Raw genomic sequence first — 15,049 nt, 5'->3', positions numbered from 1 at the left:
GTCAGGTAGAAATCTCTCGTCAACACCCACAGTTAACCCACCAAGATCAGCTGCTAATCTACAAATTACAGTGGCAAATTAAGTTTGCCTTCATTTGGATCTGTAAGTTTGGAACATCTCGGTTTAAAGTGTAGCAGCACCTTAATACACAACTGATGACAGTTTTCAAATAAGTTTGAGATAGAATAAAAAAATAAAACTATTCTGTAGACAATTTTAAGTTATGACCTAAAATTGCATATTGTAGAGTATTAAAGAAAAAGTGCTTTTAGAAGCACTGAAATCATTTAAAGTATTTTCCATGGAATTCAAAATTAAAATTTAAAACACTGTACCTAATTTGTAGCAGCATCTTATGCCGTTATGGGAACACATTTTGTTTTAGATAAAATGTTCATTTCATGCAGAATTCACTTGAAAACAAATATTAAGGAATTTTTTTCCTCCCCAAGACTTGTATCAGTAAATCTTGAGGAAAAAAAAATTCCTACTCACTCCTGTTAGAACACCTAGCCTGCACTTTGAAGGTCAGTCAGGTATAATGTCTCACAATTGCATCTTTCTAAGTATATCAACTGACACTGGTGGATGAAAGGTAATAGTGTGGTGACGAAGCCCATGAGCAGTTTTGTAGCTTTTCCCACAGCGACACTTGAAAGGCTTCCGGACACGGCTTTGAGTACGATGGCCATTCTTGGCATGATACTTGATTCCATTAACATTCTAACAGAAATGAAGCATAGTTAGAATCATCATGAAAATCTGTTCAGATATTGCAATACATACATATTAACAGAATTTAGTTAAATATCTGTTAAGAGTCCCAATTTGGCTTGTATTCTGACTTTGGTTTTTTTGGTATTAAACAAGTCAAACACCAACAGATAATAAACTTCAACTGCTCTAAATTGGATTATTAGCTTATAATATCAGCAAGAGATTTAATAATGATACATTTACCTTGTATGTGCAACATAAACATCAGCTTGACTGAGTCTCACAATCAGAGTTTGTTTTAAATTTATATGGCTATATCTTCAAACTATCAGTATTTCAAACATTTTTAAAGTAAAATTTAAATATAATGGTAAATAGGAAAAGCACAATTTCCACTAAATAATATTCTTCATGATTCTAGCACAATGAAAGATTAATGAAGTCCTAAACATTATGATTAACCAACTCAATTAGAAATATGACTAATTCACAAAGCATGATAAAATTCACAACAGCAACTGAATGAAAATTATTGCATTGGTGTAAAAGTTAGTTAATGCATTTTAGTAATATTTCCATAACAGTCCACCTCACTATGCATCTGCACCACCAAGGTTTCAAAATAGACATTGGCAATCCTTAATTTCCCATTGTAAAATTATATCAATTTATAAAAATACAACTTCTCTATTACCCTCCTGACTACACATTGTACCAATCATTACTAGTCTCACAGGCAACTAAAGTTGCAGGAAAAAATGTTAGACATACATAATAGAAAAGGCATTTATATTAAAATGTGATCCTTACATGTCATTTCAGGGTAAGTGGTTTTGTCTTCTAATTTTCATTTACTCTTATTCCATGGGTAGATTTCTTACTCTTTCACTCTTTTCCTTTCCTCCCCAGGTATGCTTTGTGTTTAGTATATTTAACAAGCAGTAATCCTGTCAACTCTGCAACACAGGTTTTTAATAGATCTAACTGTAGTTGTGGGTGGGCTCAGTTCTGCCTCCAACTACCATAAAATACTTGGAATTCTAAGCACCTCTTAACAATTACATTGTCCAGGAACCAGACGAAAGGATTAGGTTTCCCTGCTGTCAAAAAGGTATTCCAATTAACAAATTAATGAAAAACTGTAGTGGTTTTGATTTCCTTCCGACAAATGTACATATTTATAAAATGGACAGGAACCAGTGAAATTTGCAGTAAATGGACTTGAATTTTCTCATCACAAAATATACATAGAAATAAAATCAAACTGTGGGGGTTAAAATCAAGGGCTCAATTGTACAATAATGGCCACATTGAACTTCAAGACATTAAGATGTTTTATATGTTAACAACTTACAAAAAAGTGATTGTTCCTTCACCACAACTGGACTGAAATACATAAGGAGATGGTACTGAGCTGCAAATAAGTATAATTAGATTTTGTTCCATATTAGGTTCCAGTTGCCTTTGGGTTATATGTGGGAGTATTGATAAGAAATGCTCATTCATGTTGATACTGTTCATCTCTGCAAAAGCCAGTTCACATTCTGATGCTGCAATCCTTCCACAACATAAGTGAAAGGCTGCTGCACAGTATCAAAATATCACAATTCCAAATAGTTATATCATGGCAAACATCTATCCACATTTCAAGTGACCAATGTATATATGTACAACATATATAAATACACTTTCTGGGAAATGTAGTCCAATGTTTACTAAGAAATCAAGGTCATTAACAAAGCAAGGCAGCAAAGAAAATTTGGGGAAAATGAAAAGATAAACACACAAAGCAGACCAACTTTGGTAACAATATGTAAGTAGGTAAGATTTGCATCTTTTGAAAGAGTTGCATCTAAGTTTAAGTTAATTTAGTTGTTGTCGGGATAATAATTTAATAATAATAATTTCACTGTTTCCAAAACAAAATCCTGTTGAAGAAATTAATTTTTGATATTAAAGAGGAGTCTCTGTTGCAATGAATCATTGTTTTAGATGCCAGTCAACAGCAACCATATAGGTAAATGACTTTCCTGCAGTGGAAATTACTGTAGTATTATAAATATCTGCACCTTTCATAATGCTAGACATATTTTCAACCTGTTGGTTATAAAACCAAATTTCAGACTGACATTAGCAGCACTAGTTAAAACGAGTGCTCAATTATGACATTTAACCACACAAATGATAGACACCATTAAACAGAAGAAAAACAACTGTGGACTCAAAGAATGGGTTATTAACATGGAAATTATCGATAGATTGCTTTTTAATATTACATGGAATCCTCAAAATGTTTATACTGATACAGTGGTAATAAACTGAAGTCATACGTGTCTAAATTTCTATTTTAGTTAAGACATAAATCAGAATTAAAAGCCAAAAGTTAGTTTTTTGAAATATTGTAAAGTAAAAATTCTCAATGTATTTATATGTTTATCAATTCAGCATGTTCTAATCCAGTCCACCAGAGTCAAATTTGAGCTTAATGCAAAAATCTGCTAAAGTAGTTAAGCTTCACTCCATACCACTACTTCCTCCTCAGTCAAATAAATAGCAGCTCTTCAAAACCAGCAAATTTGCCTTGCATTATCCCCTACAGAGGGTCTGGTTTAGGCTTCCGTCTAAACCATTACCCTTTATTTGTTGTTCCCTCCATTGTACCAGGCATTCCAAAGACTATTAATCTACTGAGTCTGCTTGTTCTTTCAATAATGATGTTTGAGCAATTCAGCTGGACGGCTCTCGTGCATCAGACGTGGAGCCAGAAAGATTTCAGAATAACATAGAATAGCTTTGTTATACTGGTAATTAAGACAGGACTGACATTCAAACAGGACCTGGACAGGATGTGGCAAATTACTGTATTCTTTGTGTGAAAAGCTGTTCCCACTATGGTTTGCCTGGCCTCCAGGGAACTCATCATCTTCACTAACAGTCAGAATGGGATTTTGTACCCTCTGTTCCCTCTCCAAAACCTCACTCTAATACACATTTATGATTCATAGGAACATGGAGCAAAAGCTTGTTAATTTGAAAAGTTGTGAAAAATGAAATCTCTGATCTTAGTTTCTGTTATGCATTGCAGAACAGTGTAAATAGAAAGGTGTCACCTTTTAAGAGCATTTTTATTGGCATTTTCAAGGACAGCTTGTTTGCTGGACACAATACATACCTTGTACCTCTTTTTACAGCCAGGCACAGGGCAAGCAAATGGCTTCTCATCATCCCCATTCAAGCACATTGAACTTAGAATAGTCTCAGAGCTGATAGCACTTTCTGTTGTCCATGATTCATCACTGTCAGAATCTTCACATTCAATTTCTTCTTCATCTAATTCACTGCCTAAAGATGCAGGAAAGAAAATAAATAGGGATGAGGTTAGCTTTTTTTAATAAATAAAAATCCATCTTTAGAAGAATTGCTTTAAATGAAGACTCTTGTCCACTTCCCCCTGCCCTGTGAAATTATTATAAATGTAAGACATTCAATAGCCACATAGCTAACACACTTGTGTTTTGAACTGCCAAAGGCATCCTGGGTAATTAGCCATTACAGTTCTGTCACAGAGGGTTCCACAGTCAATACAAAGATAATTTGGGCAATGGTGAATGACAGTGCTGTCCAGACTTTTGGGATGATCAAGGACACATCCAGCTGTACCAGACATCTGTCAGGGCCATGAATCATTTCAACTAGCAGCACACTAACCAAGCAACTGAAGCAAGAATAAACAGTTCAACAAGCACCACATACAGAAAAGAGAAAGCTACAATAATGTGCAAGAAAGAGGGAAGCAAAGGCAAGGAACAAAGTACAAATGGAAAAGAGCACTTTTCAGTTTAAACTGAAAAACAGCTACTGCTCCAAAAAGTTAACATGGAGCACAAAGATACAAAGTGAGCAAAGAATGCACACAATTCTTCACTTGGAAAACTTCAACCTACTCACATTTTATAAGATATTAACAGTCAGGCAATCTGTATCGAATGTTACCTCATGTTTCACTACATGAAAATTTAGAACCTCAGTAACAACTTGTAAACTAAAAATTACAACTGAAAGTCTTCTTATATACAGAAAGGCACCCTGAAAACAAGAAAACTATGAAAACTACACATTTAATTTTATAATGCATTCTGGAAATATTATTGGTGTAAATAGTCCATTTTCAACTTAAAATTTATGTACGCTGTCGTTAAAGTCTGTTTGAAAGCCAAGCACAGTCTTATTCAGACACCAGCTACAGATCGGAATCGTCAGATTTAATCACATAGCTGTGCAAAGAGTCTGCTAACATTTCCTTTAATTAAAAGACACACAGAATCTATTTCAGCTTTGCATATTCTGATGATAGAACATTGATACTCATTATTTTCAGTCTCTAAACACTGAATCAGTGTCAAGAATGCATCCATCACAAGAAGGTTACTGATGGCGAAATTTTCAACTGCATCAGCAAATTTTGCATTTACAATTTCTGCAAGTGACATGTTTTTTATTAGATGGAGATCATTTTCAAACAACAAGATCATGAGTCTGATGCTTTGTTGCACCTCTTAGCAGCCTACCTAATGACAGTAATTAACAGTCTGCAATTAGCATCCACTTCAGAAGACATTCAAATGTTAATTTGCCTTCTCTAATGTGATGCACAGCTGTGCAACAAGATGCATGCCATGAATCGTACATGAAATTGCGAGTCTGGTCTTTTGGTTTCAATGTGTCTGGCAAAACCTAAATATTGAATACAAGAAAGATTTCTTTCCAGCAATACAGATTTTTAAATAAATCATGACCCCCGAGCTGCATTAACAAGTTATGTTGATACTACATTTTTAACCAGCATATCTTTCCCAAAATACTTTTTGAAAAATAATTGATTCATTAAACACACTATATTCAGTTAGAAGCCACATAGTATTTGCATTGGAAAGAGCACCATTCAGAACATGTTAGACCCTACAGTACCTCATGCACAGCTTTGCGTGCAAGTAACTGTGGCTGCAGCTTTCAACATAGCGATCATATTACCTCTTTATGAAACTACTAAAAACCAGCACCAGGTCATCCCCATGGCTCCTATCTGCCCCACACAGTGCACCTTCCATGAGAGAAACACTTCAAGCATAACTTCATGCTGAATAAAATGGTCTGTTTTAAATGATCAAATTATATGAAATAAGTGTCTTAAAATGTTACTTTCATATTTTAGCTGCTGCAATCAATCAAGGAAGACACTCTTGTAATCTGCATAGCATGCTGAGAATCTGAATACTTGAACAGTGAATAACTTAGGTTTATGTTACTTTCTTCAAATAGCTAGTTACACATTCGTTGTAAGCTAATTTCTGAAGGAGGAGGAATGGAGTCTAAATTAGTATTTGATTCTACCTAAAGTTTATGACTTGGGAGTTTAATAGAAAAGAAGATATCTGGTATTAAGTGTTTTTCTCATGTGCCAAAAATATACAATGGAAAATAGGAACTGGAATGATTGTTATGACTGCATAAATCCTATAGAATGTCGACCACATACCTAAGAATTGCAAAAAAAGCTGATGGACTCTTATTGTATTGCATGTTTAGAAAAATTAAGAATTAATCATTTCCATATATGGATGACCTGCATGCATTTAATGAAAATTGCATAAACCTCCAACGTAGCTCAGCTGTGGTAGAACTTCCATTTTCAAAGATTAACAGTGGATCCAATGCAAGTTCATGGCTTAAAATATTATTTATATATAATATATAGTATCATAGTTGTGATCTTGCTGCTCTAATAATGTTTGATTTTTTTCAAAAATCTTTCAATCTAATTCAATACTCATTTATTTTCTTGGCTCTGTTCAGTAGCTAAATTTCCTTTTCAACATTTCATCCCCACCAATGTCTCCAGCAAGTCTAAAATTCTTGACCTTAAATCTATGGCCTTGCCCTCCTTAGCTTCATCTCTTCTGCAGTACTTAAAATAAACCTCGTTGAACTCTAAGTTCATGACTCCAGTTTTGATATTCACTCCCTTCAATCCAATAGCGGCCAACCTTCCACGTTCCTAGATTTCATTCTCCTGAATTCTTTTCACCTCCACCTGTTAGAGGTTCCTCTTAAAACACGCCTCTTTCACCAAAGCTTTGGTCTCCTACAATCTTTCTCCAATCTCTGTAAAATGCCTTGGGAGATTTATGTTAAAAAAAACTCTATATTTGCAAATTATGGCTCATTTCCTTTTCTGCTTTCATGACTAGAAAAGCGCATGGTCAAACCAGTAACTCCTACTAGATTACATTAAATCAAAGTTTACCTAACCACCACAATTCTACCAGCATTCCAAAGATTCCATTACAAGCAAGACAGGATACTCAGTTCAAATTACTTTGCCAAAATAAATAAACTTACCATACATTTATAGCTGCATAGTACCTTATTTGCTCATAAGATCCAGCAATGTCAGGGACTCAACAATGTGTTTTGAATTGTACAGAGGTTTTGCTGATTTTCCATATTCATTCATTAAATAAGTTCTACCTACTTAGCCCATTGATATCCTGTATAAAGTCTATTTTAAAACGTATATTTATACAATGTTTATGTAAATTTATTATTGATATAATTATCAAAATCTGGCTCTAAAAGACTGATGTAGTTTTGCTTTGTTTAGAAGTACCAACCTGTTGGTGTTCCACTGCAGGCTGAAGAGGATGGTGTAACTGGTGGTGTCCCTGGAAAAGCAGAGCTTCCGTTACCAGGGTGAGGTGATGCAGGTGTGCCGCCCCTTCCCACAGGACTGGAAAGGGCTGGTGTTAACTTGGCCTGATGTCTTTTTCTCATCTGCTCACGCTCACGGCGTGCAGCATCAGTTAGAAATCTGAATAGGTTCAGGAATGTAAACAAGAAAAATAGCTGTATGATTACTGATTGTGAAGACCTGGCCACAAATCACAAAATACCTACATCCTATTTGGTCACTTTTCATGTTAAGGTTTTTACTGCATCTACAAATAAGGGTTAAACTTGAAAGATCTTATTACAAGTCTGTGGGAGGTCTCTAGCTTTACTCACTGACTCTGGGGATCACCACTTTCAAGGCAAGATGAAACAAAACAAGTTTCAAAATACCCACAAGCTGCGTGCAAGAGTTCTAACTGGATTAACATTTATTGACTGTTTAAGCTTCCCTGCTTTTTTGCTGGAGGACAAAAATAAAGAAGTTTAAACTAGAGTTGTAGAAAACTGGACCGTAAAAGCAAAGATCAAAATTTAACCTACTGTCATCTTTTTTGTTGAGGTTTGACTCTGAATTTTGATGTTTTTATCTCAATGTAGATTAAAATATATTTTGATTTTGCACAACCATCTGATCTGTTTTCATCTCAAGTTTAAATTGTAAGATTCTTGCAAGAGAGAAAGATAGTTAAGGGTTTACGCTGAGTTTGCATTTTTGTATTGATTTTATGATACACAGGTATTTTGATTTATGGAGTGGTCATGTCAGTTTAACAAGCTGAAGGACACGCAATATCTCCAACATCATTAAAATTCAGAAGCCGCTAGAGCTAAATCGGTACACCGTCACGCACTATATTTGGACAACAGGGGTCTTGGACATATGGGATGTCACCATTTTCACAGATAAACTTACAACAAATAAGACTAACGTTTGGTCTAGGTTGAAGAATGTAAAACAGGATAACTGTTTGCTTTTTATAATTGATGAAACCCCCAACCTCAAGAGTGGTTCAAATAAAATTAGGATTTAATTATCAAACATCATAAATGGATAAAAGGCCATTCTGTGATGCATCAGAGACCCCTATGGGTTATTGTGAATAATGACAAATACACACTTACGTCAGTCAACAGTGCAGTCCTACTGTTTTTTTCTCTCATACCATATAAAATTATATTTAGAAGGTGTGTCAAAATGGTCTGTTTTACATTTTTATTTTGCTTTTGAATTTAGCAAAAGAAAGAAATAAGAAGTAGATGAAATGGGTCCTTTAAGCCTGCTCTGCCATTCAATATGATCATAGCTGATTTTGGACTTGAATCCACTTTCTTGCCTGCCTGCCCCCTCCCATCCTTCAGTTCATTGGATCAAGGGTCTGCCTCTCTGCTTTAAATATAGTGGCACATTTACAACTCCCTGGCACAGAGAATTCCAGAAATTTACATCACTTTAATTGAATAAATTTCTCCTCACCACATTCCCAAACTATTGCCTATTTGTCTTGAGATTGGTGAATTTAGAATGCATAGCACAGACAGGCAAATAACCTGCAAATGCCTATCCTGTCAGAACCTTGTATTTTTCAATGGGACCACCTCTCATTCTTCTGAACTCTAAGAATATAAAGAGGAGAAAGTGAGGACTGCAGATGCTGGAGATCAGAGCTGAAAATGTGATGCTGGAAAAGCGCAGCAGGTCAGGCAGCTTCCAAGAGCAGGAGAATCGACGTTTCGGGCATGAGCCTGAAGAAGGGCTGAAGAAGGGCTCATGCCCGAAACGTCGATTCTCCTGCTCTTTGGATGCTGCCTGACCTGCTGCGCTTTTCCAGCATCACATTTTCAGCTCTAAGAATATAAACCCAATTTATTGAGCCTCTCATCACAGGACAAATCATTAGCCTCAGAATCAATCTAGTGAACCAGTGCTGCTTTGCCTCCAAAATTTCTGATGCAGGGCTTTTGCCTGAAACTTTGATTCTCCTGCTCCTCGCCTGCTGCCTGCCCTGCTGTGCTTTTCCAGCACCACACTCTCGACTCCAACAGAATATATCCTTCCTTATATATGGGGAGTGTATTTAAAACCGCATTTCTGGGTATGTTCCCACCCAAACACTGTACAACTGTAGCAAGACTTCATTATCGCTGTACTCAAATTCCTTTGCAATAAAAGCCAATGTGCATTTGCATTCCTGTTTACTGTACACTTGCATGTTTACTTTCTGTGAACCTTGAAGGAATATATCCAAGTCCATCAGAAAATCGACAAATTTCAAGCCTTCTAAAAATGCTTTGTTTCTTATTCTTATGACAGCTGCAACCAGCCTCATACTTCTCAATATTATACTTCATCTCACTAATGTCAGTTTGGACCTAAGCAAGTTGGTGAGACAGAAACCAAGACACCTTTCTTTGTCATACAGTCTGACAGCACGGAGACAGGCCCTTGGCCCAAACTGGTCCATACTGACCAAAATGTCTATCCACTCTAACCACATTTCTCTGCACTTGATCCATTTCCTACTAATCCTTTCCTATCCATGTATTTGTCCAAATGTCTTTTAAATGTTGTTAATGTACCCACCTCAACTGCTTCTGCTGGCAGCTCATTCAATATACACACCACCCTGTGTTAAAAAAAATTGTCGCTCAGATTCCCTTTTATTCTTTCCCCTCTAACTTTAAACTGATGCCCTCTAGTCCTTGATTCCCCAACACTGGGGAATAAAACTGAGTGTATTCATCCTATACATGCCCCTCATAATCTTTTACACCTCCATCAGATCCCCCCTCAGTTTTCTAGGCTCGAAAGAAAAAAACTCATGGCTTGTCCAACCTCTCCCTATAACACAGACTGTTGAGTCCTGGCAGCATCCTTGTAAATTTCTTCTGCACTCTTTCCAGCTTAATAATATCCTTCTTATAGCAAGGTGACCAAAACAGAACATGATACTCCAAGTGTGGCCTCACCAATGTCCTGTATAACTGCAATATAACTTCCAAACCTAATGCCCTAACTGATGATGTTTCTTCACTGCCCTGTCTACCTTTGACTCTACTTTCAGAGAACCGTGCATCTGAACAGCGCTACACTCCTTAAGGCCCCAGTATTCAACATGAAACTCTTACCTTGATTTGACTTTCCAAACGCAAGACCTCTAACGTATCTATATTAAACTCCATTTGCCATTTCTTGGTCCATTACCCCAGCTAATCAAGATCCTGTTCAATTTCTGATAACCTTTCTCGTAGTCCATTATACCTCTTATTTTTGGTGATATTGGCAAACTTACTAATCATGCCTTGGACATTCTCATCCAAATTATCGATTATAGGTAACAAACAGCAGTGGGCCCAGCACCAACCCGAAACAGTCTTCTAACCACAGGCCTTCAGTCTGACAAGCATCCTTACACTATTACCCTCTGCTTTCTACCATCAAGGCAACTGTGTATCCAATCTGCCAGCTCTCTCTCCGGATTACATGTGATCTAATCTTCCAGAATAGCTGACCACTTGGAATATTATCAAAGGCCTTACTAAAATCCATATAGACTATATCTACCATCCTGTCCTCGTCAACCTTCCTGATCACTTCATCATAGAACTCTAACAAATTTGAGGCATCATCTCCCACTCACAAAGCTATGCTGACTACTCCTAATCAACCCCTGCCTTTCGAAATGCATGTATATCTTATCTCTCATTACCTTCTCAAGGAACTTACCTACCACAGATGTTAGGCTTACCGGTCTACAATTCTCATGGTTTTCTTTGCAGCCCTTCTTGGGCAGCATGGTGGCACAGTGGTTAGCATTGCTGTCTCACAGCGCCAGAGACCCGGGTTCAATTCCCAGCGGGTCAGTGTGGACTTGTTGGGCCGAAGGGCCTGTTTCCACACTGTAAGTAATCTAATCTTGAATAAGGGCACAACATTCACTACCCTTCAATCTTTCAGGACCTCACCTGAGGCTAACGATGATGCAAAAATATCAGCCAGGGCCTCCACAATTTCTTCTCTAGCCTCTTGCATCCAATACCTCTCGACTGTGATATGGAATGTCCTCAAGGTATGATCATTAACATCCCCAAGTTCCTAAGTCTTCATGTCTTTCTCCACAGTAAACAGAGAGGAAAAATATTAATTGAGTACCTTGCCGAGAAATTATTGGCTACTCAATCTTACTGCTCCGTTCCTCAACCAGTTCAACATGTTCACCCTTTATATAAATAAAATCTTCAAAAGAGGGGAAATAAAACTGTGAAAGTCATTCAAACAACTCTGAACAAAGATAAATTTCATATCACCTTGGGATAGCAGGACTGACGTTGAAGGAAAGGTTGAATTGGCTAGGATTATATTTGCTGGAGTTCAGAAAAGTGAGGAGGGATCTCTTTGAAATCTATAAAATTCTAATAGTATTAGGTCGGGCATATGTAGAAAGGTGGGGAAGAGTTCCCAATGGTCATGGTGACAGCGGCTGATGCAGGAGCTTTTGGTTGGGGGGGGGGCAGTGGTGGACGTGGTTTCCTGCACCAGGGCTCACCGGTCTAAACCATTTAGGACTGAGATGAGGATAAATTTCTTCACCCAGACTGTGGTGGGGTATACGGAATTCACTACCACAGAATGCAGTTGAGGCCAAAAATTGTATGATTTCAAGAATGAATTGTATCTAGCACTTGGGGCTAAAAGGATCAAAGGATGAGGCAAAAAAGCAGGAACAAGTTATTGGGTTGGATGATTGGCCAAGAATGGCAGAGTAGTTTTGAAGGCGTAAATGGGTTACTCCTGCTCCTGTTTCCTATTATTCTACGTCACACAAGGCTTGAAAATTGAGTGTGCTTTCACAAATTCATTTCTTTAATATTTTATTCACTTTCAAGACTTCCTCAATAACAGCATGCTTCAGTTCCAATGCATCATAGCTTCTATCAGGTCTAGTCTGAACCCACAATGGGTTGTTCAAACTTCACAACTGGTCTGATTCCTCCCTGGAAAATCATCTTTCTGCAAGGACCTGGCCTGATTTATCAGAATGTAATTAATAGTTTAAAAGACTGCTCATCCAAAATTACTTCTAACTCATTCTGGTTAATTTTTAGCCCTTTGTATATAAATGCTGACTTCCAATCTTAGATTCTTTTCTTTTTGTTTGATCTATCACACCACTCAAATTTTATCAAACCTCCTCACAGAAAATCACTGATGTGCATCATAAAGGTGCCTGTAATTTTCTTTTTGTGGTAGCAGTGGAACATTGCTGAATCTGCTTGAAGCAACTTACTTCCAGCAAGATGCCAAGCACTCTCACTACATCATTCAAACCATAAAGACATTTGTTTAATTTTCATAGCTTCCCTTCAGTATCACCTACTTTTCAGGTGGTTTCAAAATATTCTCATTAGAAGCTTTTCGCCCTGCAAAAATATAGTTTTGATTAGCTTTCATTTTCAGGAGTATGTTGTGAAAGGAACTAAGGTCTTTAGGAGCACTCATCCTGCAGTAGGGGAAGCCATTGTAACATCTTGATCACCAAGTTTATTCTTTTTTGAAACCCAAGACACTCTTGACTTTAGCACTATGTGTCCCATCAGGAAACAACCTGTCTGTACACAGCCAATTGTATAAGAAAGCTGGCTGTTCCCTATCTAGTACCTCAATGCATACACCAAACTGTACAGATTTCCAATTTTTGTGTTCAACATCCTTTATCAATTTATGCTCTAATTTGTTTGGAGCCACTAAAACTTCTCAATCATTAGGGCTTCTACTTTGCATGATATTCTGAATCCATTCCATAGTCCTTGCTCTTATTAAATTATGACCTCCGCACAACCTTGTGTTGCATTCTGGATAACTACTGCTAGATCTCTCTCCCTATGCATTACCCTTTTCTCAAGTTTATCATATTTTTCTGGGGCCAAGTTCACTTTCAGAACTTGACTTTGGGCTTTAAAGCTTACCACACCTTTACCTCACTTGGCCAATCCATGGATCTTACCTCCTGTCCCTCATCTTGCACATTTCAAGAATGCTTGAAGTTGCCAGTGGCTATTCCCCCTCTCCCTAGCATGGTAGCATTCCTGCATTTACTGGATCCTCCATGCATATTTGCTATTTTGGTACCAACTTCCAAATCCTCACACATTCAAGAAGTATGGGCAGCAGATCTATGTAAAAGGGAAGATTGGCTATGTCCAGCCATCTTGTAAGGAAAGTTGCACAGTTTCTCACATCTGCAGGTAAAGCATCAAAGTTCTATTGCACACTTTGGTAAGGTGGCTCATTCCAATATTAACACACCTTTAAAGACTTTTCCTCCAGCTTCTGGATCACACCCACAGAGCCAATGAGGATGAGGAAGATCCCCATTCCCCCGAACCTCTCTCCATGCTCTGTAAAGTCCACTTCTGAGGAGCAGCTGACCCTCCGAGGAATCACTGCCAGCATGCTATCCACCAAAGCAGAGAATCCCACCTTAGTGAATAATGTTTATCTAGAATAGGTTGAGGGTCACATTCTGGTGAGCATAGCACTGACACAGGCCTTTAGCTGGAGAAGAAAGAAATGGCCAAGCTCTCTGAAACTTGGGTGGTTGCTAGAGATCAGGCTCATGCTGAGGCCAGCACAGATGAGGAGGTTCCAGCCAAATTCGGTCATTAATGAATCAATGGAAATGTAGAGAAAAGCAGTGGAACGTGCTGTAGAGGTGTCAGAAACCTTGTACAGACTGAAGTGAAGGGCAGAGGAGTCTGCTCATATCCTGTCTGATCTGCGTCTCTGGTGTGCCACCACATGGCTGTCTCAACAGACAGCAAGGTTTAGCACAACCTTCAGTAGCTGTCAGATATGCACTCAGACTTGCACTCTGTTGTTTGAGCTGTAGGTGCTTTCATCAATTGGTTCTGTGAAAGGGGACCAAATGACCTTCCCTCCAGTTGCTACATCCCATCAAGGGCTGCGAGATGTCCATTGTGTACCAACAGAGAGGCAACCAAGAATTGTCCATTCAGAATCCACCAACTCACCTCTGCCAGGAACCCAAGCAGATTGGAGTGCACTTGTGCAGGATACCCACAAGTAGAGTGGGAGCGGCTATGTCCAGGCTCACAAAAGGACAACACTAAAGCTTTTAGTGGCATGTTAACAAAGCAGTTAGCAGGCTTCCAGCAGCTCACTGCTGCTAAGGGATCATCCAGACGTAGTGCAAGGAAACATGGGATGAAAGAAAATCGCATTCACTTTGGGTACATGAATGTGAACATTTTGTAAATCACTTCTATGTAAATAACAGTTTTGTGTTCCCTTTTGGAATACCTTGAGAGACAATGAGCCCCGTGAACATGTTCTTCAGCTGCAGGGCTGTGAAGACTGCTTAGCACCGACACTTGCAGGCACAGGTCCCACCTGCAAGTAGAAAACCCTCTGGAAATCAGCAATCTAAGCTTCATCTAGTCATAAAGATGTACAGCACAGAAACAGACCCTTCAGTACAACTCATCCATGCCAATGAGATATCCTAACCTAATCTAGTCCCACTTGCCAGCACCCAGCCCATATCCTTCCAAACCCTTCCTATTGATATACCCATCCAGATGTCTT

The 15,049-nt window shown here is 38.0% G+C and overlaps 1 protein-coding gene across 2 annotated transcripts in view; it reads right to left on the bottom strand.

Annotated features, from left to right (window-relative positions):
- LOC132817481 (juxtaposed with another zinc finger protein 1-like) overlaps positions 1-15,049 on the bottom strand; it is a 149,450-nt gene that overhangs the window by 47,885 nt on the left and 86,516 nt on the right. The window contains exons 3-5 of one of the 2 annotated variants that reach the window (XM_060827938.1): positions 7,389-7,585; positions 3,890-4,059; positions 410-723 (exon numbers count right to left, since the gene is read on the bottom strand). In XM_060827938.1, the coding sequence (XP_060683921.1) occupies positions 547-723; positions 3,890-4,059; positions 7,389-7,585 (544 nt within the window). In that variant the 3' untranslated portion in view covers positions 410-546. Of the gene's footprint in view, positions 1-409; positions 724-3,889; positions 4,060-7,388; positions 7,586-15,049 lie in introns of those variants that run through there. The other variant, XM_060827939.1, reaches the window with a different exon arrangement.

This window comes from Hemiscyllium ocellatum, chromosome 7 (genome assembly GCF_020745735.1).
Source record: "Hemiscyllium ocellatum isolate sHemOce1 chromosome 7, sHemOce1.pat.X.cur, whole genome shotgun sequence".
In the NCBI taxonomy this organism is placed as follows: domain Eukaryota; kingdom Metazoa; phylum Chordata; class Chondrichthyes; order Orectolobiformes; family Hemiscylliidae; genus Hemiscyllium; species Hemiscyllium ocellatum.
The sequence above is the reverse complement of the archived record's forward strand: the minus strand, read 5'-3'. Positions and strand labels throughout refer to the sequence as shown.